Source organism: Synchiropus splendidus, chromosome 7 (genome assembly GCF_027744825.2).
Source record: "Synchiropus splendidus isolate RoL2022-P1 chromosome 7, RoL_Sspl_1.0, whole genome shotgun sequence".
NCBI classification, from domain to species: Eukaryota; Metazoa; Chordata; class Actinopteri; order Syngnathiformes; family Callionymidae; genus Synchiropus; species Synchiropus splendidus.
This window is the reverse complement of record NC_071340.1, coordinates 18,176,100-18,202,299: the sequence shown is the minus strand read 5'-3', so window position 1 is coordinate 18,202,299 and position 26,200 is coordinate 18,176,100. Positions and strand designations below refer to the sequence as shown.

General features: G+C 48.8%; 4 protein-coding genes across 7 annotated transcripts; 1 reads left to right on the top strand and 3 right to left on the bottom strand.

Moving 5' to 3' along the window:
• Positions 1–486: 486 nt before the first annotated feature.
• LOC128762428 (outer dense fiber protein 2-like) lies at positions 487–8,081 on the bottom strand. The gene is made up of 17 exons (XM_053870702.1): positions 7,099–8,081; positions 6,813–6,920; positions 6,568–6,686; positions 5,743–5,860; positions 5,532–5,663; positions 5,390–5,464; positions 4,976–5,047; positions 4,795–4,911; positions 4,376–4,552; positions 3,422–3,531; positions 3,240–3,363; positions 2,482–2,592; positions 2,157–2,420; positions 1,988–2,088; positions 1,766–1,928; positions 930–1,055; positions 487–853 (listed from the first exon to the last, which is right to left on the bottom strand). Exons 1-17 carry the CDS (start codon positions 7,195–7,197, stop codon positions 719–721), a joined length of 2,151 nt encoding a protein of 716 aa, XP_053726677.1. The 5' UTR covers positions 7,198–8,081; the 3' UTR covers positions 487–718.
• Positions 8,082–9,221: 1,140 nt separating this feature from the next.
• LOC128762514 (protein SET) lies at positions 9,222–13,114 on the bottom strand. Its single transcript, XM_053870824.1, has 8 exons — positions 12,892–13,114; positions 11,925–11,982; positions 11,590–11,732; positions 11,404–11,507; positions 11,217–11,330; positions 10,966–11,136; positions 10,764–10,895; positions 9,222–9,594 (listed from the first exon to the last, which is right to left on the bottom strand). The coding sequence occupies exons 1-8, from the start codon at positions 12,962–12,964 to the stop codon at positions 9,571–9,573; spliced, it is 819 nt and encodes a 272-aa protein (XP_053726799.1). The 5' UTR covers positions 12,965–13,114; the 3' UTR covers positions 9,222–9,570.
• A 1,667-nt stretch (positions 13,115–14,781) lies between these two features.
• LOC128762427 (serine/threonine-protein kinase N2-like) lies at positions 14,782–23,473 on the top strand. 4 transcript variants are annotated; one of them, XM_053870699.1, is made up of 20 exons: positions 14,782–14,964; positions 15,050–15,188; positions 16,011–16,156; positions 16,894–17,065; positions 17,480–17,551; positions 17,624–17,730; positions 18,407–18,550; positions 18,612–18,687; positions 18,765–18,957; positions 19,879–19,969; positions 20,032–20,081; positions 20,151–20,208; positions 20,284–20,375; positions 20,487–20,663; positions 20,721–20,783; positions 20,840–20,916; positions 20,978–21,120; positions 21,186–21,293; positions 21,420–21,500; positions 21,560–23,473. In XM_053870699.1, the coding sequence occupies exons 2-20, from the start codon at positions 15,050–15,052 to the stop codon at positions 21,761–21,763; spliced, it is 2,193 nt and encodes a 730-aa protein (XP_053726674.1). In that variant the 5' UTR covers positions 14,782–14,964; the 3' UTR covers positions 21,764–23,473. The 4 variants fall into 4 exon arrangements, with proteins under 4 accessions (XP_053726674.1, XP_053726673.1, XP_053726675.1 ...); XM_053870698.1 differs by having other exon boundaries at positions 17,480–17,730; XM_053870700.1 differs by lacking the exons at positions 14,782–14,964; positions 15,050–15,188; positions 16,011–16,156 and adding an exon at positions 16,209–16,696 and having other exon boundaries at positions 16,876–17,065; positions 17,480–17,730.
• Positions 21,881–26,082, bottom strand: zdhhc12a (zinc finger DHHC-type palmitoyltransferase 12a). The gene is made up of 5 exons (XM_053870826.1): positions 25,509–26,082; positions 24,983–25,116; positions 24,419–24,490; positions 24,181–24,347; positions 21,881–24,095 (listed from the first exon to the last, which is right to left on the bottom strand). The coding sequence occupies exons 1-5, from the start codon at positions 25,603–25,605 to the stop codon at positions 23,780–23,782; spliced, it is 786 nt and encodes a 261-aa protein (XP_053726801.1). The 5' UTR covers positions 25,606–26,082; the 3' UTR covers positions 21,881–23,779.
• Between the last annotated feature and the right edge of the window lie 118 nt (positions 26,083–26,200).

Below are 26,200 nucleotides of genomic sequence, written 5' to 3'. Positions count from 1 at the left end.
GGGTTGTTGTCACCTAAGATGAAATCCAAAATTTATTTACGTGTTGGTTTGTGAAATATTCTTTTGAGTCATAAAATTGAATTGTAGCAATGAACAGATTCTTTACTAATCTTAACTAATTAGTTCATTCGTCTCAGAAACCATTTTGCAAGTTTTAATATCAACTTGGAACTTATTCCTACATATTAATCTCGTACATTATATTCTGTCACCTCACTTGACGTCACGAAGTCATTAAAAAGGGAACTCTCAAAGGGTGAACAGTGAGGTGTGGCGTTTTTTATTGAACCGTTGTTGAAAGTTGTTTTTTCGATTCCACTTGAATTGTCTCCACTTTCAAGATGTTTTGAATCTTATGTATTTGTGGTTTCTTGATCTTGATATCTGTGATAACAAGTGGTTGGTTTGTTTATGAAGGCAGAATCGTTGAGCTGAAGGCCCAAGTGTCACTTGCGCCACAAGAACCAAAACATTTGTTTCCCTGACTACATTTTATTTGAGCAAACAATTCTCCCGCGGAGGTTTCTTTGTTCTTTGACGAAGGAAAAACAGGCATAGTCTTTTAAAAGGGAATAAAACGTCCCACATCAGGGGAAACAATGTCACCAATGGGAACAAAACACAGTTGAGTCAGAGAGATCCAATCGTGACTCTAGAGCAGCAGCAGGTCCAGGTCACGTGGGGAGGTCCCGAGCAGGACGGACGGAAGGATGAGCGGTCAGGTGGAGGTCACCAGCGGTGCACAGGAGGTCTTCAGGAAGTGAACGTAGTTGCTGAGACTCCTGTTGGTAGAGTCCGACTGCTCCAGACGCTCCCGCAGGTGCTGCAGCTGGTTCTGCAGGCGCCGCTCCGTCTGGACAGACAGACGGATGGACACACACAGTCAGAGCTGTCGGGCACTTTCAGTGCGTGTGTGTGCACCTGCTCACCTCCTCTTTGCTGCGCTGCACTTGGCCCAGTTCTGTTCTGGCCCGGCTCAGCTGACCCTGCAGGTCCAGAGCTTTGACGTGAGACGCCTTCTCTTTGGACTGAATCCTCTGCACGCTCTCCTCCACCTGCAAGAAGGCAATGTCGTCATGGTGACCCCTGAGCAGCTCACAGACAGGTCTGGTCGGTGGCAGCTGAATGATGAACCTGTCTCTCTCTTTCTCTACTAGAATGCCACAGATTCCTTCTCTGTTGAAGCTCTATTTCAGCCTCCTACCTATTAAATTGATCTCCTGCAACAGATGGACCTGTCTCACCCTTTAAGACCCACCTTGATTCTTAGCTGATATATTCAGAAAACACCTGTCTCTCTCTGCTGCAAGAACCTGCAATGGCAGGATAAATGATTACTATTACTCTCTGTCTGTTTCAACAAGTACACAGCGAGTAGATAAAACCTGTCTGTCTATCTCTCTGCAGTCAACAGAAATATAGCCTTGGCAGACCGTAAGACAGTTACGCACCCGCACCCGTCTAAAGCCAATGTTTTTTAAAAGCCGTCTCTCTCTCGCTTCACCTCTTCTTGACCATACGTACAAACCTGTCTCACTTTCAGTCCAGAATAGAAACCTGGACCACCAAACACAAACCTGTCTGTAGCTTATTGACAGGTCTTACCCATCAGAGTTTTTTGCTACAATGAAGGTGAACAAGAACCAAGTCTGTCACTTTCAAGGTTGCACACTCTTTCAGACTCAGTATATTGTTGTTCCCTCCCTGTCTCTCTGTGGCTGGTGTTTTCCTTTACCTCTCTCCCTCGCTGTAAATGTGTACAGACCTGTCTCTGAGCGTCGTCCAGCGCCCGCTGCAGCTGCCTGGTCAGGACACTGCATTCCATGCTCTTCTCCTCTAGCTGCTGCTGGACGCTGCGGATGGCGGCATCTCTGTCTGCCAGCGACTCGGACATGACTTGGTTCTGCAGCGTCAGCTCCTCCAGCTTCCTGTGGACGTGATGGAGGTTTAGGACGGAGCTTCACTGGTATGACAGCCAGGAGAGCACCTCTTCATGTCGTGGGTCTTCTCCTTCAGGAGGTTCTTCTCCTGCTGCAGCAGCGAGCTTCTCCGCAGACTGACCTCCAGCTCAGCTCCCTGCTGCTCCACCTGCACTCACACACATACCCTCATGAAGGGCAGAAAAGGGCTGCGGCCTGGCAACCGAGTGACGCAACCTTGTGTCTGACTTCAGCGAGAGAGCAGCTGTGCTCCTGGTTCCTCCTCTGGTGGCCCTCAGCCTCCTTCTGAGCGTCCTTCAGCTGCTCCTCCGTCCTCCTCAGCTTGTCTGGAAGAGGCTCCAGTTCTCGGAGACGGGCACTGAGGTCTCTCCTCAGCTGCTCCTTCTCTCTCTGCAGTCTCTCCTTCTCCTCTAGAGCCTCCTTCTGAGTCTCCTCCAGCTTCAGGCAGAACTCCTCCGACTGCAGACGGACCTGCTGGACCTGCACATGTACATGCACATGTTAGTGGGTTGGAGAAGGCGCCTGTTATGTCGGACCCGACCTTCTTCTTGTACTTGTCCAGCAGGTTCTGGTTCATCCTGACGGTGGATCGAAGCGCTCCAGCTTCAGACCGGAGAGACCTGAGCTTCTCCTGCGACAACGAGAGCTGGTCCTGCAGACAAGTGCGGCTTCAGTTGCAGTGCCCCTCTGGCAGTTCACTGCCATCACAACTACTGTACAAGTACAGTAGTAGGTGTGTCAGCATGCATTACTGAAACTACTATGCACAATTAACAGTCGTGCCAGCAACAGGTACTACTACTCAGGCTTCACCATGACACACTTCAGTGGTACGAACACTTCTACTACAGTATATGCTACAGTAAACATTTGTCATGATAGTAATACTCGAACTGGAACTGCTACTATTCTGAATACTGCTTCAAAAATCTCAAGTCAAAATTCTACAAAGTTTGTGACTTGTGATGAACAGTAGTAAAATGTGTCGAACAACTGCTATTGCCACACTAGACAAGTACAGGTCCAACTTCTAGATCGACTACTACAGTGATATAAAGGGTATCATCTACTTCGTGTGTGCTGTAACAACACAATAATACTATACATGACAACATCTTTATCACTGCGACAAGTACTACTGCAACCAACACTCCTGGAAGAACTACAACATCTGTCTTCTACTGTCTGACCTCACTACTACACTCAATATTCACTCCTGTAACTACTCAATCAATACCGCTCAGTACTCGAAATTACTATGACACATTCCCTCCGTGACATCATCACCCCTGAGTCCACCTGCAGTTCTCTGTTGTCAGTGTTGAAGCGGCAGATGTCGGCAGTCAGTCGCTGGACTTCCTCTTTGTCCGCTCGCCGGGCCTCCTCGTTCTGCTGCAGTTTCTGGCTGAGCTCTGTCACCTGACTGTGGGAGAGAAGGAGGTCAACCCGACGCAGCCTCACCACATGTGGCTCTCACCTACTGTCTGAGGGCTGCTGCATCCTCCTGCAGCTTCTCTCTGGCTGCAGCTTCTCTGGAGTGACGCAGGCACCAGTCGTTGGACTTGGACCGGGCCTGGACCAACTGGGCCTCCTGAGACCACAGAAAGCATTTTCATTGCCAGACAGGTGAGGACCATGAACCAGACCACTAGAATGAAAGGATAACTGGACTTCTGCACAAGGTTTGTTCCAATATCGTGAATAATTCTCTCTTTTACTCTCTGGTCCCCACAATAACATCAGCAGCAGCTATGTCCAATCTCCTCCATCAGATCAGCAGATCAGAGACCAAGAAGAAGTCGGCAGTAAAGATGAAGAAAAACGTCTTTACAAATCATTTTACAGACTGAAACTTACAAGACATGTTCAATAATTTAAATTAATTTTAGTGATGATAACAGTTCTGTGTATGTTTATCCTACTGGGGGCCTATTCTTCACCAAACACTATCCTTGTGAGGACTGTATGACTTTGTGCGGTTACTGGGCTGGACCACACAAGGTTAAGCATCAATTTGAGGATGAAGACTTCATAAAAACTGGGTCATTACAATTGAATTTCAGTTTGGTTCAGAGTCTTGGTTAAAGTTAGCATGTGTTTTGGATGGTTAGGTTTAGGAAGAGATTCTGGGGAAAGGGTTACGGCAATGAGAAACCTCACTATGTCCCCACAAGGATAGCAATACAAGTGTGTGTCCCAGTGAGTGACCTTCCTGTGACCCTGGCTAGCTGGGTCTGCAGCACACACAGGTCTTTCATCACAGCTGATCTGCATGCAGGAAGCAGCGAACCAGAACAGAAGCTGCCTTCACACCGACATCAACATTCTGATCTCAGCGCAGCAGGTACGATTCGCGCACCCGCCAGAGCAGCAGGGCCGGACCCATCATCCTGGTGCTCTGAGGCCACTCATCACTTCAGCGTCTCTGAACTGACCTTCTCCTGAAGCCTGACCCTCAGCTGCCGGCACGACTCCTCAGCTTCCTCCATCTGTCGGTTGATGGTGCTGAGGAGCTCCTGGTTCTCCTGCTCCTTATCACATTTCTGATTCTTCAGCTCCTCCTGGAGACGCTGCAGCTCCTGCTGCTGTTGCTCGAACTTCTGCTGCATCACCTAACCACAGAGAGGAGATGTTGGTGCAGCTTCTGAAGACTGACAGTTGTGGTGTATGAGCCAGCTGGGGTGGAGGGGGTTCTGGACTGAAACACGTTATGAGACACCTTTAAATACCAGGTTATCGTCCACAAATGTCTGTCACCAACGTGAAGTTCTCCAGATCAGCATCACAGCTTCTTAAAGAGTGCCTGTGATCAAGGGGTATTTGGACAATTCCAGAGGCGCTGTGATGTACCCACCTGAATCTGAGCAGTCAGTCGAACCTTCTCGGCTTCTGTCCACGTCAGCTGAGAGTCCAAACGATCCTGTTTGCTCTCCAGGAGCCTGGACAGCTCCTCGCTGGTCTTAATGTTGTCCTGCACCGTCACACACCAGTCGCTTTACTTATGCTACTTGCAGAAAATTTGATTTCACACTCACCTTCTCCAGGTCCAGATGCCGAGCGAGCGCTCCGACCTCCTTCTCCCTGCTGCTCAGCTTGGCCGACAGACGCTGGAGAAACACGCCAGGAGTGTGAGGCAACGTCCAGACTCTTGGCTGACACCACCTCAACTGAACCCTGGTCATTCTCTGGCTGACAGACGACAAAGGTGGAGTCTTCGCTGACAGCCACCTACCTTTTTACTCCTCACACCTTCACTGCCAATCGAGTTTTTTTTTTTGGTTACCTTTTGTGTTTTGACTGAGTTTAACGTCATCAGTCTTTCTCCGTTCCTGACGGTCACAGTCCAATAATCATTTCCACCCAAAATTGTTTTACTTTCATCACAACTGAATCATTCAGCAGGTGATTTTAATGTTGGTTTTTCTGTGCTGCGGTCAGTGTCTCCTCACCATGTTCTCGGCCTCACAGTCCATCAGCCGCCTCTTCAGATCTTCGTTCTCCTCGGACCAGGCCAGCATTGCCCTCTGGGGACAAGAGTTTGCCAAACACTGCTGTGCCCTTGTGGTGGTGGTGGTGGTCCTACATCTGTACCTGGTGTTGAGTCCGGCCTCTCAGCAGGTCCCGCAGGCCACGGTTGGTGTGATGGAACATCTGGATCTTCTCCAGTAACGCCTGTCGCTGACGCTCCAGAGATGCAGCCTGAACCTTGGACAGGCGTTTCTCCTGGAATATCAATATTTGGTCAGTTAGCTGCTCAGTTCAGCACCTGCTTTCCCTAAGCTTCATCTATTGATCTGTTTACCTTCCTGAGGTGGTCCACCACCTCCTTCAGCGCCACAACCTGACTGGTGACAGCAACGCCATCAATCTCTGCCTCCACAAGCGCTCGCAGCAGAGCATCCGTCTCTCCGTGTTCCACGCTGCCACAGCACACAGGAAACCATCACACAGTTGGCATTTCATGAGCACGACCTGTGGTAGCTGGTCAATAGGGAGCGGTGCAGTACCGGTGTAAGGAAATTTCACTTATCATTTTAAATCAGTCATTGATCCTGAGTTTTTGGGAGTGCTGGCAGAGCACATTAACATGGCTCCTATAAGCATAAACCATGTTCACTGCTGCAGCGCAGCAAATCACAGACATGAAAGGGTCACTGTTAATCCAATCAGCACCCCTGAATCGGCTGGCTGAGGGGCAGTTTGTTCAGAGCCCATGTCTGTGACGGAGCAGCGAAGGTCCCCACAAACGAAGAGCTCTTCTTCTGCATCCAAACATTTCCATTACTCTGCTGTCAACCTCCACGACCGTCATCATGATAGTGACATGTTGGCAGAAGGCCTGACAGATGCGACGTGTGTTGGTCAGCAGTTTCACCATCTCATCAAAGAGGCTCTGAAGTGAGTCCTGGGATCAAATCCCAGTAGGTTATTTAGGTTTTAAAAGTCATGCGTGATGTGCCACCACATTTATTTGTGTTTGTTTATTATAATCTTCCTGTATGTTATGCTGACACAGAGAGGACAGGTGAAGGCTGCACGTTACACTGTTTACACAGAGATGTGCCACCACTGTGTGGAGCCCATATTGTAAGTCACCATGTATATAAGGAGCACTGGGGACTTTTACCTCCGAGCGAGACGGTCAGCATCCTGCTCCTTCAGGAGGATGGTCAGGTTTTGGGAGAAGTCATCTGGATCCAATGGGGCAGCCTGACGACCCTCAGCGCCCCCATGCTGGACAGCTCTCTAACCAAGGACATAACAAACATGGTGCATGTTAGAGCAAGTGGTGTGAATCGAGACTTCCTCGCTAAGTAGCTTTTTGACTCATCTCTTCTCTTGATTCACACGTGAGTGGGAGCAGGGTCACACCTGGGAATGCAGGTCTCTTCGGGTGGAAGACTTTCCAGGTGGGATCCACGGGGCCCGGCCTTTCGATCGGCATCCTTTCCCCTGTAGCTGCACCTCCTTACTAGGGCTCTGCAAAACCAACTTGAGTGAAAAAAACTATGCGTTTTCTTTGTCTCAGGAGAGTAAAACCGGCTCACACTGAGACGGCGCGGAAGCTAACTGTCATCCGGCATTATTAGTGAGAGACTTGTGGACGATAAGTTAAGTCGTTATCAGTGTATAAACTTCGATAAAGGCGAGGACTCACCTGCGAGTTTCTGCCGGGGCTCCTCCTCATGTGCACGTGCACCGGGGTCGTGTCCGTGATGTGGACGTGAAGGGGCGGCGGGGTATTTCGCCCATTCATTCTCTGTCGGCGTAAACAAAATTTCACCGACCACAAACGTTCAAACTAAGTTGTTTGGAGCTAAAACTCCAGGGTTCGTATTGAGCTCAATCAGAGCTACCGAGTGCTTGCAACGAGGCATCTGATTGGTCCATTTGTAGAAGCACACAACCTGATTGGTGGAGGGGGGTTTGCGAACGCGTTGCCCCTGGTTACCACCACAGTCCTCGTAAACTATTCAAATTAATGAGCAACATTTAAATGCCGAACTCTTCATTTCATCTTATTGGATGAATTGAATCGTCAGTGTTTTAAATCTCACTCGCGCTTTCCTCGCGCTTCAACTTTTGCACGCCGTTCGCTGTAATAACTGCGTTTACATTCACAAACTGCAATTAAAAAACGGTATAAAAAAAGAACATCAGAATAAGGCGAATAATAAAAAAAAAAATCCGCCACCGGAAAGCATAGGAAAATGCACTTCCGGTGACGCTTCGATTAGCATCTGTGCCCAAGTTTTAGCATAGTAGCGTTTGTAAACAAGCGGACCTCTATAAGCGCTTTTCGAATGAAACACCGATTTAAAGAGACACTCGTTGTATCCACACTCCCTCCTCGCGGCCCATGGCCGTTCATTCGAGCCGTGACTCAAAACAAAGCGGCGACGTGTTAGCTGGTGCTAGTTAGCCTCGCGTCCGTCGATGATGGAGGAGCGGTCAGGCCCGCGGCTCTCGGGCGGGAGAGGGGTTCGCATCCAGCTGTTCGAGGACGTTCCGTTTAAATAGGCCGGCGTGATCAACACTTCAGCTGTTTTGGACGTGACTCGTGTCCCCGGTGTGGGAGCTAGTTAGGTGGGTCTGTGGCTGTTGGGCTGAATTTAAGCTGCTGTTCTGTGGTCAATACAAGTAAGAGGTGATTCTGCAATGCACCGTTGAGTGTCTTGTGAAATGACATGGTTGACAGTGATCGTCCAGACTGCCTCATCCTCCAAACACGTGATTCCTTGTGGCCAAGGCTGCACTCTGAATCTCTGTCCTACAGTTTCTCTCCGATCTGTTGCTGCGTTGCATTGACACTGTCCACATCTACCTCCAAGTTGGGCCTGCCACTGTCCGTAAAACCACATTCGAGGAGGCCAAACACACCTTAGTGACTTTGATGGCCTCCGAACAACCCAGGACTTCGCGTCCAGTCTGCTGTCGACTCATAAGTCCATCACCAGCTGACACTACACACCAGCAGCCGTCCGCAGTGCCTCCCACCCAGTATTTGAGGGTTGCCATCATGAAACCACAAACGCCAACCTGTCACTTCTCACACATAACACATGGCTGGAGCATCAATGTGCTCTGGCCTTTCAAATATCCATGGGCACAAATCCTGCAGGTTATCATGGACAAAACTTGAGTTCAGACACAAGCTGAAATACTTGTACAAGTCAGAGCACAGTTGACAAGGTTCAAAAACAAAAAAACATTTTAAACCCAAATCTCAGCTGGCCCTGGTTCAAAGACGTCGACATGTTCATAAACGGTGAAGTCCAACTTCCCCCGTCTTCATCCTCCTCTGTCATCATTGAACTCTTCCTCAATGTCTTCCAGACCTTCCTCACCTTCACCCATATCCATGTCCATGTCTGGAATTTGAGCCAAGCATCAACAAGGTCAAGTCTCCAGCTAGAAGACTTAAATGGCTAGTACGAGGACAGCCATGATTGGTGAACCAGGTGAAGAAGCTCTCAGGTAATGAAGCGCCTCTTTGTCTTCCTCCCAGATGCACCGCAAACTCAGAACAGCCCCCCCTCCCCAGCGGAAAAATGAAAATGTATAAATCCTGTGAGTCTTTCTACCCTTGAAGAGGCACGGGCCAAAATGTACACGCTTCACTTTTTTCCATTTTGTTCTTTATTAAAAATGTCATTTCAAATTGCATGGATATCTGTAAAACAATACAATGCAAAAAAAAAAAAAAAAAGAAAAATCCATAGAAATGGTGTCAAAATAACCACTCTCCCCAATCATACTCCGGCCCCCCCCTCCCCACCTCTCCCACCCCTTCCGCCTCAACATTACAAGTCAAAGGAATGAGCTGGAACTTGTTAACCACGTTGGGGGACAATAACAGTTTCTGGGGTCAGCTCCCCAAAATCAAAATAAAAATAGTGGGGGGAAAAAAGAAAAGTTGATGTCTGCTAGCACTAGCAGACCTCAACACAATTCAGGGCGAAGTGCCATCAGCCATTAACAGGTCAAAAGTGAACGGAACATGGCACCAACAGGTGGAGAGGCGTCAGAATGGGCGTGAAGCAAAAGAAAACAAAAGAAAACCTTTGCTCCCAATTATGAGTGGAAAACAAAACAGGGAATAGAAAGTTGAGGGTCGGCGGTTCCTCTCTCAGTCATCTTCTCCTTCATCGTCCTGGAAGACAGGAGCGTTCAGCACTGATGATCACAGTCACACAGAGATGTCACACAGATCCTGCTATCGTATCGGGTGCCGATAAACAAGATTGTAGCGTCTGGTTTTCCAGTGGAGACACCCAATCCACACACCGTTAGATCATTACTTCAATGCTGTAAGCTCATAAGTCTTTCCTCACTGCAGCACTGTTGCTTGGGGGAAAAAAAAACCCCAAAACTACAAAACACAGACCGGACATTCTGAACAGTGTCCATAAGACGCAGACTCATGAAGCAATGAGACATGTCTCTGTTCAAAGACATTTAGTAGGCGGCAGCAGCAACTGATAACTGACAGCAACTGAACACCAGAGCAGAACAGCAAAGTGCAATGTTTGCCAAGTGGACATACCAAGAGGTGGAAGCACTCTCTCTAGCTTTGACAAACCTAATGAAACATTTGAAGCAGCACCACTCTAAGGAGCATGGCGAGTTTTTAGCTGCGAGGGACAAATGTGACGGTTCCCCGCAGCAGCTTACACTCTAAGAGTCTTTTATAAGCAAACTTCCAGCGGACAGAAGGCTAAAGCCAATACTAATAAGCTACTTCACTTCATACTTGACGACCAACCATTGTCGATGTTTGAAAATGAGGCATTTTGTAGCCTCGGGCTGCGATTTGCACAGTTCACATGCACTTGTTAAAGCAGTTTTCTGATTGTAGTTGAATTTCAAACTGTTCTGGTGGATGTAAATGGTATTTGCACAATTCCATCAAGAAAAGCAAAGAAATCTGAAAGATTGTATACAGTTATCGTACAGCTGTATACATTTCTCTATTTTCGTAATTGGCACTAAAAAAATGGACGATGTTGATGCCTTTTGCACTCTTATGACAAAAGAAACTTAATTTGTAGATACCTCAAGAACCAACCAGCGTGTATGCTTGGATGTAATAAAAATGTTCAATTTGAAATCTGCAGAGTTGCAATTTTTTTCAGTGTATGTTATAAATACCTCTAGTTTCCTCTACTCACACATCTGACAACAGTGATGGTAATTTAATCAGAGCTCTGGTACCAGATCGGAGTAATATTGGTATCAGTAGAATGTATCGGGATCAGATGTGAAAAAACGTTTAACAGGGCATCTCTAGTCAAACAGCTCGTCTTATAATCGTCACCATACCTCTCCATCTTCTCCTTCGTCTTCCTCATCCTCCTCTCCATCGTCATCACCCTCTTCCTCGATGTCTTCGAGACCCTCCTCATCCTCTTCGTCCTCCTCGCCTTCACCCTCGTCATCATCCATGTCTGGGACCTGAGCAGAGCATCAACACGGTCAACTCTCCAGCCAGACGACGTCAAACGGCTGGTTCGGGGACACCCACCAGATAGTACTGCAGAGGGTTGGGCCAGATGTCGTCCTTGATCACCTCCCCGAGTTCGTCGGCGCCGGCGTCAGCATGATCAGTGAACCAGGTGAAGAAGCTCTCTGGTTCTTCGTGTTGCCTCTTTCTTCCTGCTTTGTTCGGCGTCTGGCTGGAGCGCTTGGTCAAGTCCTAAAGCATCCACCAAGACATGCTCAGAGTGGTCCAAATGTCAACACAACTGAAGCGTCACAGGGATGCACTTTACACACCTTTCCTGACTTCCATTTGATTTCTGTTGATTTCGAAGACGGGTCTCCACTTTCGTTCAGGTGGAATTCTTTGGAAAGTACTTTGTTTTCGAAGTATGGATTCTCATCAAAATACTGTGGGGTCACAGAAAGGTGTCAGGAACATGGAGATCACAACAGCAGCACACATGAAAGGGCCCATACTTACAAAATCTATTCTGTAACCCGACTTGATGTCTTCAAACTCTGTCACCTCCACTCGGCTCAGGTAATGAAGCGCCTCTTCGTCTTCCTCCCCCAGTAGGGCAGATACTGCCGAGCAGAGAAACACAGTCAGTACACGATGCAACGTACACACACACGTACACACAGGACACCTTGCCCATGGGCTCACCTTGTGGATGGTTGACAAATGTTGTGACCCAGAAGTTGGGAATTTTGGCGATCAGTTCTGACCTCTTCTGAAAGAATGGCTGACGAAGTTTGTTGTATTTCTGTTCTACTTTGAGGATCTCCTCACTGGCCTGCTCGTTCAACCTGAGGGGCAGATCGACACCGTGACTTTGCTGTCTCTGAAGCTGCAGCCTCTTAAGTCCTCATCACACCACACACCGATTTCATTACTTTCTAATAAACTATCCAGAGTAGGAAAACATTTTGCTAGTGCAGCAACAGAATACAGAAACATGCTGTGAGGTACGATTACAGAGTCAACGAGTGAAGTCTTACCTGTCAATTTCATTTTGAACTTCATCGATGTGTTCAATTGCTTCTTGCTGCTCTTTCTCTGCAGGAAAATAATGTTTACAATATAAACAAAGAATACACGAGACAAACAACGTTTCAGAACAAAAACATTAAACATGCGCCACTTCATTTGACACCAACGACGTGTAAGCGTGGTTCAGGAGGCAGAACCACAACATGACCAGACGACAGCACAAAAGGCAAACGCTCCGAACCCACGCCGTCTCATCCAAAGCCCCGTCACAGCTCTCCCAATATCAAATCCGTCCCGGGTCTCCGGGGCCAATAGCAGCCGCTTTGGTGGCGCCGAAGCTCGCAGCTTCCTGCCGGCTGCTGCCGCCGAGGCCGCGTGGTTTAAATGTGGGACACCAACGAACACAAGGCAACCACGCGAGCACCGACTCGAGCCGCTCACAGACCACCCAGCCCCGCGTGCACCTCCTCTTCCAAGTGAACACGAGCTTCCAAAGCACCCGCTTCTTTTATTTTGGCTGGTCTGAGCGTCGTCGTTAGATAACGCTTCAACAACAACACTAGCCTGCTAATGCTAACACCTAAATGAAACATGCTGCAATTCCAGTCTATAAATGGCAAACTCGGGGTCACGAAACGAGTTCAAAAGTGATGTTCGAGTCCGCGGTGGTCAGCGAGTCCCCGAGAGCCGCCCAGGGCGACTGGGTCAGGGTCCATCGACACAAGTGACCACGCTGGAGATGCTAACGGAAGCTAACACGGCCTCGCAGCACCGGTCTGGGCTGAACAACAGCGGCGCGCGCTCGGCTCCGACAGCTGCGGCTAGAATGCAGCTCGCAGCTTCAGCAGAGAGCACCGGGATGGGACTCGGCGGCGGAGAAGCCCGCGGCTCGAGGACACGGAAAGTGGCGACGCAAGCGTCCGCGGGAGAAGAAAGTAAAAATGGCGGTGAACAGGAGGCCGCCATTCTGCTTACCGGAGGTTTCGTCCGCTCCGTCGTGGTTCGAGTTGAGCTCCTTTTTACTCACTTTAGCCGCCGAGGCCGACATGGTTTCTCCGTGAGCGAGTCGCAGTGGTCGCTGGGACTGGCTGGTGGGTCAGAGAGTGGTTCCCCGAGAGGAGACCGTTAGTTCGGAGGAAAGTTCGGCGCGCAGAACAACAACGTGCCGCTCCACCGGGGCGCAAGGAAGTCACCGCGAGCGCCGCTCACGCGCTCCTTTCATTAGGAACGCGCCTCGCGCAGCGCAGCGGCGGCCAGCTCCGCCTCTGGAAGTAGGTCCGCCGGAAGTCGCGAGGAAACTTTGAATTATTATTTTTTTCGTTGAATGTGGAATTATTCCACTGATAACTGTGCCCTTGGTTAACACGTGCGTTGCTGAACATGAAATAGATTCTCCGTCTTGCTCCATTTCCTGTCCGGGGTTGCCTCCCTCACCTGACCTCATGCGCCCTCCCTGCTCATGTTCTCTCACCCAGTCACTCCCAGTGAGCACCGGAGCATCTTCAACTCTGACTCTCATCTTTGAGTCACAGCGACTGCCTGTAAGCCAGGCGACTCCGACTGATCCACACAAGGGCTACAGTCAGAGCAGGTTCTGGTTCCAGCCAATCAAGAGGAGACCTTCTCACCAATCAGGTGTCTGAGACTATAATCAGTTAATTGTCAGTCTGGTGCTGCTGGTTTGGTTGAAAGCTGATCCCATGGGGGCCATTTTGTGGATCATTTTGAGGCGCCTGCTGTAGACCGTACTCCACGAGGCAGCTACTCTCACGACTCTCTGTAAAGGTTCCCTCTCTCCAGCTGCTACTCTCCATCCCAGATCACCCGTGACAGTCCTCTCCATCCCGCCTGCACTCTCCTCTCCACCTCTTCTAACCTCTGTGCATCACTCTCATCCCAAACACTTGAACTCATCTGTTTTCACCGCCTCTTCTTTCTCTATCAGCTTCACCCTACCTCCAGCTGTCCCCCAGCACTCCTGTCCTTGACTCCACACCTGCCCACACATCATCTCCTCTGTTTCCTTCACCAACATGGCCACTCAAGTCTGCTCCTATCACTTCCCTCTCCCTCTGAGGAACGCTCGCCATCACTTCGTCCAGTATGTTCCGCAACCCCTCTTTCCCCGCCTGCTGTCACTCATGGGGCGTGAGCACAGACTATGTTCATCATGACTCCTTCTACATCAAGACCACCACCCTGCCTGACTCCCTCTTCTCCTCACCTAAAATATGACTTTGTTGATCCTGAAATATGGATTTGAAATCCACAATTATAAACAAATGTGGTTGATTGGTGGTTTCTGTGAGTGTTTTTTATTTTTATTTTTTTTTTTGCGGTGATTATTGGTTGGAGATTTAGATAGAATGCATGTTTTCCTTGAGTTTCTTCATTTTTTTTGTCTATTTTTAAAAAATGATAAATATCTCCAAATCATAAATCATTTATTTGTGTGGAGAAGGCCGTCCTTCAAATGAGACCCAGAGCAGAGCTTCCAGACTCAGGAGCCTGGTCATCATGAGCAGAGACTACAGAGAGTGTAGCGGCTGACTATGTAGCCTAGTCACTTGCTTAGGCGCCACCAGGGACGTGGATGAGAGAGACTCCAAGTAGAGCTTCGTCCAGTCAGCTGACGAGAGCGTTCGGGAACCACTGGGAAGTGGCATTGAGCGTGTTTGCGGAGCCGTGACTCATCTGTTTGTAGTTCAGAGGCGCCTGAGCCAACTTCCTCTCCTCCTCCTCATCATCGTGTGTATCTGCGGGTTGGTCTTTTGGCTGATGGAGCGGGTCCACGTGGTGCGGCAGCAGCCAATCCTGGTCCAGATCTGAATATCAACAGAGACGTGCAGCACCCCTGCAGGACCCCCCTCCCGCCCCTTCCACTCCTTGAAGTGAAAGTGGATTTTGTTGCAGAGCGGATTCAGCGTGAAGGAGACGAGAGAGGACGCCTGCAAGGAGGAGGACATCAGGATGTAGGAGCGGAGGAGAGTGAAGGAGCCTGACGATGGAAGGCTGAAGTCTGCTCGCTGCTTCTGAATCCCCCCCGAGGTGAGAGCGCAAAGTCATCCACTGTCCTCCCGCCGTGTGTTTTCGGTGGTCCGGCCCGTCCTGACGTGTTACACTTGCTCTTCAGATGTTGTCCACGGCTCAGCAGATGCTGCAGGACAGTCGCTCCAAGATCGAGCTGATCCGTCTGCAGCTCGTCAAAGTCACTCAGGTCGCGAGCGGCGGCGGAGAAAATGGACGGAACCAGGACCGGACCGCGGCTGGAGGTCAGACTCTCCAGCATCCTGTGACGTTTGAACTCGATCTGCGTTATTTTTAGTTTTTGGAGAAACATGAGCAAAGAAAATAAAGTTCGTTTGAAGCGACAAATCAAAATATTTCCTGCTCCTGTTTCTCCTTCAGACCAACGAATGCCATTACACATAATACAAGATGTACTTTAATCAGATATTTAAATAAAAATAACACGAATGATTGAGTTTGAGGAACTATGAAGGGAAGCATGATTCTCGTTGGTGAAATCACTTCTTGCACTTTATTCATCTGCCCTCGCTGAACTTTAAAATCTTTATTCAAATGAAACTTGAGTACTGAGAGTACTGCAGTGTTACTGGACACACAGGGCAGTAAACCCCTCTCACCCACACCCACGTAAACTGTGTTTTTGGGAGGAAACTGGAGTGCCAGGAGAAAGCTTGTATCATGATCTGACAGCGAAATAAGCGGCGCTGCCTCAGAAATCTGCTGTTGGCTTCAGTCAGCGCTAAAAATAGTCACGCTGATGTTCCAAAAGCGTTTCTGGTGAAAACATCCAGATCTGAGAAAAACCTGCTGGAGCACACCCACACTCCTCCGAAAACTGAGTGTGTCTAGTGTTTCTCTGACCTTTGACCTTCCTCCCCCTTTGACATCATTCAAAACTCAGATGTTTATTTGAAGCCCAGCGTCGCCACTTGAAGGTCGCAGTAATGTAAATGTTGCAGCAACTGATGTCAAACCTGAAAAACACCACTCACCACGGGAAGTGACCCTCTGGTCCCAGGTCAGTTTGACCTTCAGACTCTCCTCTCTCTACCTCTGTCCCTCAGGACCGTCTCTGCTGGGTGCGGCTGACGGCCGTCTCTCAGAGCTGCAGCACTATGTGCAGAGGGAGGCGGACTCGCTGATTCTGGCCAAAGACGTGGTGAAGCAGCTGCAGGGAATCCCGGCACTGGACCACAAAGCGCTGGCGGAGGTGGTTTGTTTCCTCCCACACACACACAGCTTCAGCTTGAGGTCACGATTTTGATGTTGGATCAGGTGCACTCTTGTTTGAGGACAACATCTCAACATCACGTCCCTCCAAAGAGCATTCAGGACGAACTCCCTTCAGGTTCTGATGTCTCACCAGTGAAGTATATCATGTATAGGAGCAGCATCATGGTCCAACACTTTTACTCAGAACTGTAAAATATCCAGGCAACATGGAATCAAAGGCGACGTCAATAACCAATCAAACACAGGAAATGGCTGTGCTGAGGCAGTCACTGAAGAAACAAAGGCAGGACCATGACCAAATGAAGGCAGAGATTAAAAGACAGGAAAAAAGGAAAGAGACAAAACATTAATGTTCAATGTGAAACTGGATGAGGGGATGAAGAAAGCATTGGCTGAGGCAGAGGAGAGAATCACCCGCTTGGAAGCCATGACAACTGTTCAGAACATGATGTTCCACTCAGAAGGCAGGGAAGCAGAAGATCACAGGCTCTTCACAGAAAAATTGATCGAGGAGAAGGTGGGACAGGGAACAAGACCACGGCCGAAACTGAAGTCAAACATGATCTGGCGTCACTGCAGCAGCACATGTCCACATCAGTGCCACTTTATTACCTGAGGACTTAACAATAGCAGTAGCGCTGGTTTCAACTCTAGTTTTACTTTGGGAGTTGAGCAAATGCTTTTTTGTCTTGACAGTTGTGGTTCCTCCCTAAGGCCCAGACTCGGGTGCAGGAGTCGACCCAGAAGCTGGACCTTCTGCGCCGGTCTCTTGAGACGTGTCAGAGGGAGGAGCCTGGGCCTGACGATGTCACGGATGGATCTATCGGGACCGCTCCGCTCTCCTCCTCCCACTCTACCTTCTCCATCAGACCCGCTTCACTCACAGGTAGGTCCCAGAAGAACCAGCTCATGAACGCGAGGTGTCAACAGGGCAGACAGCTGATAGCAGCGGCGGTTCTGATCCGCCTCCTGCTGACCTCTGCGTCCTGTGTAATCTCCTGGTTCTGGCAGATCTCGCACCACACGAGGTGAAAAAGGCCAAAAACTGTATTTGGATAACGTGATGATGAGGAGATAAGTCTGCTGCTGGCCATCAGATGCTCCAGCTTCAGTCCTCAGGCTCTGGACCACCCGGCTTTGTCCCTCAGCAGCAATCCACTGAATGAATGTCTGTCTCTCGCAAAAAGAAATTTCTCAGTTTTCTGTGATCTGAGCTGCACGGTGGAGTAGTGGTCAGTACTGCTGCAGGGTCACAGCAGCCGACCTGACTGTGACTGATCTGAAACCTCCTATGATCCAGGGCAACTGGAGGTCCGGCTTCTGGGATGTGACGGAGTCCTGGCCCCTGGCATGGATGGCTCCATCAGCTCGGGTGAGAGCTCCTCCGCGATGCCGGTTCCGCTGCAGAGCCATGAGTCACAGATGTGGGTTCTGTCCTGTGCAGAGGTCAGCGCTGCTCTTCGACTGGATGGTCGCGCCGTTGGCCGGACGAGCTGGAGCGCCACCTGCAGGGAGAGCTGGAACCAGACGTTCCACATCCAACTGGAGAGAGTGAGCATCCCAACTGCTTCCTGATGTGGGGTTCAGTCTCATTCCAGTCAGTTGTCTAGTCGAACCTTTCACCTCCATCATTTCAATACAGGAGGTTTAAGAAAAAGTGCTCTCTTATTACACCATCTCATCATTTCCACCTCTCATGTCCAGTCTTCAGCCATCAACTTCAGTTGCTGAGTTCAGGTTAGCGAGGTTTTGATGCATCTCCACATCGGACCAGTGATTATCCTCAAGGTTCCGACGCACCCACTTTGCAGCAGAACAGACAAGGTAGCAGAAAAAGAAATGGAAGGTTTTGTACCAAAGACATGCTTTTTGTTTTGATGGCAATAGCACAGGCCCACTCACGGCGTTGGAAGCCAAGTTTGAAGCGCCAGTGATAATTTGACCTTGCAACGCCTGACCTCAGTCACTAGTTTGAGTGCTAAGTTTTAATTATGGTTTGGTGTATCTACAAAATAGATCGCAACATAGTTGGGCTGCGAACTGGTTCACTAAGATAAGATAAACAAGCTAATAAGCTGAAGACTCCTGGCTCTCTTTTTCGAGTATTGAACCAAATTTTATGCCATTGCAATCCAAATGAATGTCTGAGGACATACTTGGAGCACATGCTGAGGAAAGATCTTGTTCGTGTTCACGCTGGTGGCCTGGTGTTCTTCTGGTGTTTCAGTCTCGGGAGCTGGAGGTGGGAATCTTCTGCCGGAACGTGGCGACAATGTGTGCGGTCAAGTTTCTGCGGCTGGAGGATCTGATGGACTCGACACAGCTTCTGCAGAGCTTCAGTCTGGAGCCCAGTGGCCAGCTCTTTGCTGAGGTCCTCCATCGATGGACCGTGCTGCTGAGAAGGCCAGGCTCTAACAGAATTTCTTTTAAAGGTTCGGTTCATGGACGCGGTGGTGGAGCGGCAGCCCAGACTGCGGCGACAACGTTGCATCTTCACTAAAGAGAGAGGTAGGAGAGGAGCAGCCCGCGTCGCTTCAGCTGCGTCTCCTCAGTGTTCTTCTTGGACGTGTGCTCTCTCCCTGCAGGTAAAAACTTCCTGCGCGCAGCTCAGATGAACATGAACTTCGTCACCTGGGGGCACCTGATGATGAGCATCCTCCCTCGCTACAGTTCCTTCACCACCTTCAGCTCGCCCATCTTCACCTCACCTGTCATGGAGGGCAGCCGAGCAACACATCCAGCAGAGGGAGCACTAGAGCAGACATCACCGCTGCCAAGGTTGGACCTCAATCCTGCACAAGGCCACTCAAAACAGCAACATTCTTGACACCTGTGACAGTGCAGCAGTTTAAGGATTACAAGAATCGGAATCCTGATTATGATGATGCACAGAATGACAGTAATCTGAGGCCATGGAAATAATGGAAAGACCAACATGATAATTTAGACTGAGACAATGATCTGAAGACTAAAGACTAAAAACTATGTTGATGATAATCCAATATTTGTCCAATAATTATAACACTGATTTAATCTGCGGTCAAAATTATGATCAAGGCAATCATCCGAGGCCTGCCAATAATATAGATTACAGCATAGCAACTGAAAATGTTGAGACTCTCCTGAATCTTGATGGTGATAATAATCTGACTCTTGAAAATAATCCTGCATTCAACAATGATGTGCTGCATGAATGTAATCTGAGAATCATTTGAAGCCTAAGAATTATCCAGGAAAAAACTGGAAATAATCCTGAACCTAGCGATAAACCCTTGTGACATTAGATTAATTATCTCACGCATGGGAATCATTTTAAAAATGCAAAGCTGAGGTCTGGTCAGAACCTTGATGGTCATTTGGATTATATCAGATTACATTTATTGGGGAAATTGTGGTTCTTATGACAGCAAGACGATAATCTGATGTCGAACCATCACCTACATGCGAACAATAATCTACAGTCATTCACAACATGACACAAATCTATATTATGATCTGAGGACCAACATCAATCCAATCCTGAAAATAATACAGAGTATGACACTGATTCAGTCTGAAGCCTCACAATAATCTGGAATTCCACACTAATCTGATGCCCAGTGGGAACATGGGAAACAACGCATGCAGCCAAATCTGAGTTGTCACACAAGCACACAGAAATGTGGGAATAAAAATCAACAGTCGTGGTTTCCTTCTCAGTGAAGCTCCGCCCCTCACCATCAGTGTGAGTGAGGAAGAGGAAGCACCTCCCACCTTCATCAAGACCTCATCCTCTGCTCCTCAAGACCCGGTAATCACCATGAAGCCACGTGGAGTCTACGCTGATGTTGATGATTGTTGTTGTGTCCCCAGACTGAGATCCCAGTAGAGGACCAAGCAGATGGACCTGCTTCTGATCAGAAGTAAACACACACATGTCACCACAGTGAAAACACACCGGGTCTCACAGCTCTCTCATGCTCCTGCTTCAGGATGAAGGTGGAAGACTTCAGGCTGGTGTCAGTTCTGGGCAGAGGGCACTTCGGAAAGGTCAAAACGACACACACTCACTCACACGCTCACATGCACTGGACTGACCGTGTGTTGTTGTGGTCGATGTTCCAGGTTCTGCTGGCTGAGTTGAAGAAATCTGGGAAACTATTTGCCATCAAAGCTTTGAAGAAGAGAGACATTGTGACCCGGGATGAGGTGGACAGGTATGTGTCTGTCCATGATGACGGCGATGATGAGGAGGAGGAAGATGATGGTGTTGATAAAGATAAAGATGATGATGCTGATGATGAAGATGATGATTGTGATGTCTCCAGTCTCATGAGCGAGAAGCGGATCTTTGAGATGATCAATGCCTCCAGACATCCCTTCCTGGTCAACCTGCACGGCTGCTTCCAGACCAGTGATCACGTCTGCTTCGTCATGGAGTATCTGCCTGGTGGAGACCTGATGATCCACATCCACAGCGATGTCTTCACGCCCGCTCAGACCCGGTCAGTGCCTGTTGGTGCCAAAACCAGAGTTCCAGGACCAACCCTGTGTGTGTCCAGGTTCTACACAGCATGTGTGTTGCTGGGACTGGAGTTCCTCCACGAGAACAAGATCATCTACAGGTGAGTCTGGAACTCACTCTCTCTCTGACACACACACACTCTGGTGTCTCCTGCAGAGATCTGAAACTGGATAACCTTCTGATGGATGCAGACGGCTTCGTGAAGATCACAGACTTTGGTCTGTGCAAAGAAGGTGACGTCACACTCCATGCCGCTCTCTGGACGCACCACTGACGGTGGTGTCACCTCGGCAGGGATGGGTCACGGAGACCGGACCTCCACCTTCTGCGGGACCCCGGAGTTTCTGGCTCCTGAAGTTCTGACCGACGACAACTACACCCGGGCGGTGGACTGGTGGGGCTTAGGGGTGCTCATCTACGAGATGCTCGTGGGAGAGGTCTGCTCTGGTCATGTTCTCCCCCCTGACGTCCTCGTTCCCCTCACCCTTGTCTCCCTCCACAGTCTCCGTTCCCTGGCGAGGACGAGGAGGAGGTGTTTGACTCCATCGTCAACGACGACGTTAAGTACCCGCCGTCCCTACCTGCAGACGCCGTCATCATCCTGCAGAAGGTGAGGAACCTGTCATACCGGTGGTGTCCAGCAGGGGTCAGCAGAGTCTCCTGTATGGTCCTCGTTGGCTCCATCACCTCAGGGACCTCCAGTGTTCTTGGTCACATGTCTCTGTTCTTCTCGCAGCTTCTCAAGAGAAACCCACTGAAGCGACTTGGAGCCGGTGAACAAGATGCCGACGAGCTGAAAGGAGAGAAGTTCTACCAGGTGAGCCGCAGCGTCCCCTGTCTGCCGCCGGCTAACGCTAATGCTGTCGGTGTGTGCAGGAGATCGACTGGGATGCGCTGCTGGCCAAGAAGATGACCCCACCCTACCTGCCTTCCATCCAAACCCGGGCTGACGTCAGCAACTTCGACAGCGACTTCACGCGCCTGCCACCGGTCCTTTCGCCGCCCGCCAAGACCGGCGAGCTGACGCCCGAGCAGCAGGATGCGTTTGCAGGCTTCGACTTCTGCGCAGAGCTTGCGTGAAGGCTCAGCTCAGCCAATCACAGAGGGTCGTTCAGCTCCATGTCAACTTCCGGAGCGTGAGGGGGGGGTTCTGGTCATTTTCCGACGTCTGCGTCTGTGTATGAGTTTAAGCACTTTCTTCGCAGTTATACCGTTACTGTTGCTGCTTCACAGCGCTACCCTCAAATCCCGCCCTCACGCACGGAAACAACACACATTGCACGTCACCTGAACTTGGCGCTCATCCAGGAAGCTAAATTGGATATTAATTTTGGGCTTTGGGGAGGTACATATTTGAGCTGGTGTCGCTGCGGCCTTGTTTCATTCACTTACGTCTCAAACCTTCGTTCACGAGGGGAGATTTATTTTTCTACGATTGTTATGTTGCAGTCGTCCCGCCTATTTCCCGTGTCACTGTGACAGGCTCCGCCCACTGCCACAACAAAGCTACTTCTGTAAACGTTGGGTCTAGTGGCGGGTCGCTAGGCAACCGTCAAGCCATAGAAGCAAGCGACACAGATGTTTATGAATAAGAGACAGTATTTTGTGATGAAGATGATGACGAAGATGTCAGCGCTGTAGTCGGTGATGGTAGTCAGAGGACTAGCTAAAATGCTGGTGGACAAGTGAATGTAGTTACTAATCTGAAAGTAGTTTTTGTCTTGGAAAGTTCAGATTTAATGCCATGTATCCAAACTTTGAGGAATATAAGTGAATGTCAAAAAATGTAATTAATTTTTACAATTTCAGCGTGCAAAGTGAGGCAGAATGGAAATGATGTCACATAAAATATTGAACTTCAAAGAGAAATGTATGCACATGAATTAAATGATGGAAATTAGCAATATATCATTAAAATATGATTAATCTCTTGTTCAAAATATCATCTGTGATGGACCATCACAAACTCAAAACTCATCAGAACTTTAGTGTTTAATCCTTGCGTCATGGAGAAAAAAAGTCTGATTAACTCAGATCAGAGAAAAGTTGTGCAAAATATTTTGAGCAAAATTTTGGAATTCTAAAATAAAGAAGTAGATTAAAATGAAGTGTGACATCACACGGATGTTGGGATGTACACTTAACATAACTCAAATGAATTTGATGCCAGTCAGGAGAGAAAAAAGTGTCGTGAACATGACGCACAAAAATAAAGATTGCTTTTATAATCACATCTAAGGATTCACAAGTAAGATTTTAAAATGTGGTCACAGTTAAATTAGAGAACAGGTCAGTTCATATGATGAAAACACGAAGAGACTGAAGCTAAACCTCTGGAATGCTTCGTCAAACCACACTCAAACCGTGGGCGAATGCAAACTAAAATGAATGAAGTTCGATTGCGGGCGAAGAGAAATCGTGTCAACAGTAGTGATCCTAGTTTAGTGTCAAAGCGATGAGCGAGGGAAGACTTTGTTTCTCTAGAAATCCATAGGAGGTGGAAGTTGGTGGTGACCAGCTGCGTCCATCGTACTAACGTCGCCACGTAGCCTTCTCGGGGTGTGCAGTCACTTTTGTCCACGTGAGCAATTCTCTCAGCAAGTCTGAAGCAAGTTTCCCTTTAAAGACTGAAACATGTCTGTCCAGAACCTCGGGATTCAGTCGAGCTGTTGTTTTTGTGCGATTGTTTTGTTGCCACTCAAACAAACCATCAGCTGCGTGACGTTGATCCAAGCTACAGAATGTGTGTCCTGATGCAGCAACATCCTGTCCATGAATAAACGTGCAGTAAACTGACTGGTGCTCTGGTGTGTCGGTCGAGCTGTTCTGAAGGAGAGTGAATCTGACACTATGCTCACCTGTGGTGTCACAGGAAGGATGGTGACTCTGATGACATCACAGTTAGGACCTGAGCGTTGGTGAAGATGTTGTCCGACTGTGTCAAGCTGGACAGCTGGGTTATATAGTGACAGTTGCTAGCACGAGTCCCACCTCTGGTCTTTGAGCTTCACGACTCCAGCCAAGTGGCCAACAAGCTTCTAAAGGCAGAGAGTTTCGTGATGGGCGCCTTCAGCTGGACATCGCCGCTCCTGATGGTCACACCGAGTTCTGCAGGCTTCGCTGGTAGACCCGCTCCCAGGCCACGGTGCTGCACACACAGCAGAAGTCCCACAGGTTGCAGCAGACGCCGCGGTCGAAGGGGTTGTCATCGCTATCTCTGCTCTTCAGGTAGGAGATACGATGGCGGGACATGAACTCCCAGGTGGTGCAGTTAATGGAGATCAGGTAAAGGTGGCATCCTAGCAGCAGCAGCACCACCAGTGACATCATGCCGACCAGGACGACGACCACCAACAGTACACCGTTCACCCGGAACCACTGATCCCAGGAGACGATGGGTGACACACCGGACCTGAGCAGAGGGCACATCACATGCAGATGAACCGCAGCACGTGAGTGTAAAAGGATTGTTGTCAGACAATTGCAGACTCACGTACAGAGCCTGGCGCAGCGCCCACAGCAGCGCCGTCAGCTGCACCAGCAGGTAGAGCAGGAAGCAGCGGTGGTTCCCCTCCCCCACACAGTTCTCTATCCAGGGGCAGTGATGGTCGAAGCGCCGCACGCAGCGGCCGCACGTCTGGCAGTGTCTCGCCCTCATGGGTTGCTAAGGGACACACATGGGTGAGACGGGTGAGGGACACACATGAGTGAGACAGACGCCAACATGGTTGTTACCTGCAGGAGGCAGTAGCCGCAGCGACGCTGGCGACAGTCCGGTATCATGGCTTCCGTTTCCTCACCGGGAGCCTGCAGACAGTGAGGTCAACAAGAGTGGCACTCCAGTTTGAAAAAGGAGTCCGGATAAATGGGGCGCTGAAAGTAAAAATGAAGACATCGAAATCTTTGGCAATACATTTGAGACACTCCACTTCAATGCAACGTCTGTAAGTGTTAAAACGAAATGCTCAATCTAAATCTGAAATCTAAAATCAAAATCTTCAATCTCAATTTTAAGGATTGTTTTCTTCCATGTGGAGGAAAGGGATGTCTAAATCTTAAGGGATGTTTTAAATCTTAAAAGATTTAGATTTAAGACTTTAGTTTAAGATTTTGAGTTAAGATTTAGCATTTAGTCTTAACACTTAAAGAGATGAAACAATGGAACGTAACATTACAGTGTAGTGTCTCAAATGTAAGAAATATTTGCTAAATCTGTGAAAATATTGCCAAATATTTCTGCTAAATGAGGAAAAAACGGGTGTCTTCATTTTCACATTCGGCGCCCCATACAGTTCTGACCTGCTCAGAGTCCATCATTACGAAACCCGGGTCCTTGAGAGAGACGGCGAAGTACAGAATCACGGACAGGACGACAGTGAGGAAGAAGAGGGCGGGCTGCAGCAGCTCACCCCGCTGCTCACACCTGCGCAGGTCTGACGAGACAAAGCACAAGCAAGGTGGCACATGAACACGGCCTGGAGATGCGAGTCCAGAGGGGCATGAGAGAGGAACTCGTCGTGTGGACTGATGCCACATGTTGGACATCATTAATTATTAGAGCAAAACTCCCGTATTAGTCTCTCGCAAAGTGTGATTTCAAATGTGATTAAGACATTGAATGTTTTTTTTTTTATTTGTGTACTCAGAGTTCTTTCAGTGAGACACATTCTGAATTCAGTGAGACACATTCTCTGGTTTCTTCAGATTCATCAAAAAAATATAATTAAAAAAATAATCTTCAGTTTTCAGTCGAAATACAGTAACATAATCAGATAACAACCGCCACAGACGTCGGAACAGGTGGCTGGTTGTTGTCACATCTTACCGGTATCATGCAGAAACAGAACCAGCGTGACGACCCACGTCAACACGGTGTGAGTGGCCCGAACCAGAAACCCGCTCCGGAACACGTTTTGAACCATTCTGAGCGTCTTTTGTTAGCGGCTAACGAGCAAGCTAACTGCTAACATGGTTACTTTCTCTTACACTGCACAATGGGCCGGTAAAACAAAAACGAACACGGAATAAAAACGACATCTGATGTCCTCTCCAGACCTATACCACGGAGAATGCTCATACGCCTTCGAGAGGAAGAGCAGTTTGCACATTTACGCGACAAACACAGCGCGACTTCCGTGTTTTGATACGGAAGCTGAGCAGGTCCAATGTCGCGAAAGGAATCGCTGAAAAGAATAAAATTATTCGTTGAAAACTAAAACTTCACATTTATGTACTTGTCGAACTTGGGCTATTGCATGTGTCTCTCAGATCACTTCCTTCTGTTGTTGCTGTGAATATTCGAGTTGTGTTTTGAAAAATAAAATGGTCTAGTTAGACACACTCAATCATCTTTAAATTGTCAGTTTGAAAAGGTCTCATGTGACATGGTAACAGCGACACGTCCTCACAGACGTCATTGGTCGAACAATCATCAACGTGTTGGCGTCAGAAATTTACAGCCCAATGTTCTGACAGAGCAGCATCAGATAAGGCCTTGTGTAACGTGACCATAAACCT

What these genes read in the sequence shown, in the direction of transcription:
- LOC128762428 (XM_053870702.1), bottom strand. Translation starts at nt 7,197, where the DNA reads ATGAATGGGCGAAATACCCCGCCGCCCCTTCACGTCCACATCACGGAC. An exon ending in TGGTGGACCACCTCAGGAAG is followed by an intron (nt 5,664 to 5,742) that starts GTAAACAGATCA and finishes TTGATATTCCAG; the next exon opens with GAGAAACGCCTGTCCAAGGT. An exon ending in ACTGTGAGGCCGAGAACATG is followed by an intron (nt 5,048 to 5,389) that starts GTGAGGAGACAC and finishes GTGTTTCTCCAG; the next exon opens with CGTCTGTCGGCCAAGCTGAG.
- LOC128762514 (XM_053870824.1), bottom strand. Translation starts at nt 12,964, where the DNA reads ATGTCGGCCTCGGCGGCTAAAGTGAGTAAAAAGGAGCTCAACTCGAAC. An exon ending in ATTTGTCAACCATCCACAAG is followed by an intron (nt 11,508 to 11,589) that starts GTGAGCCCATGG and finishes TCTGCTCGGCAG; the next exon opens with TATCTGCCCTACTGGGGGAG. An exon ending in ACGAAGGAGAAGATGGAGAG is followed by an intron (nt 9,595 to 10,763) that starts GTATGGTGACGA and finishes CCTGTCTTCCAG; the next exon opens with GACGATGAAGGAGAAGATGA.
- LOC128762427 (XM_053870698.1), top strand. Translation starts at nt 15,050, where the DNA reads ATGTTGTCCACGGCTCAGCAGATGCTGCAGGACAGTCGCTCCAAGATC. An exon ending in ACGAGATGCTCGTGGGAGAG is followed by an intron (nt 21,121 to 21,185) that starts GTCTGCTCTGGT and finishes CTCCCTCCACAG; the next exon opens with TCTCCGTTCCCTGGCGAGGA. An exon ending in CCGTCATCATCCTGCAGAAG is followed by an intron (nt 21,294 to 21,419) that starts GTGAGGAACCTG and finishes TTCTTCTCGCAG; the next exon opens with CTTCTCAAGAGAAACCCACT.
- zdhhc12a (XM_053870826.1), bottom strand. Translation starts at nt 25,605, where the DNA reads ATGGTTCAAAACGTGTTCCGGAGCGGGTTTCTGGTTCGGGCCACTCAC. An exon ending in TCTGTTTCTGCATGATACCG is followed by an intron (nt 25,117 to 25,508) that starts GTAAGATGTGAC and finishes TTGTCTCGTCAG; the next exon opens with ACCTGCGCAGGTGTGAGCAG. An exon ending in TGGGCGCTGCGCCAGGCTCT is followed by an intron (nt 24,096 to 24,180) that starts GTACGTGAGTCT and finishes CCCTCTGCTCAG; the next exon opens with GTCCGGTGTGTCACCCATCG.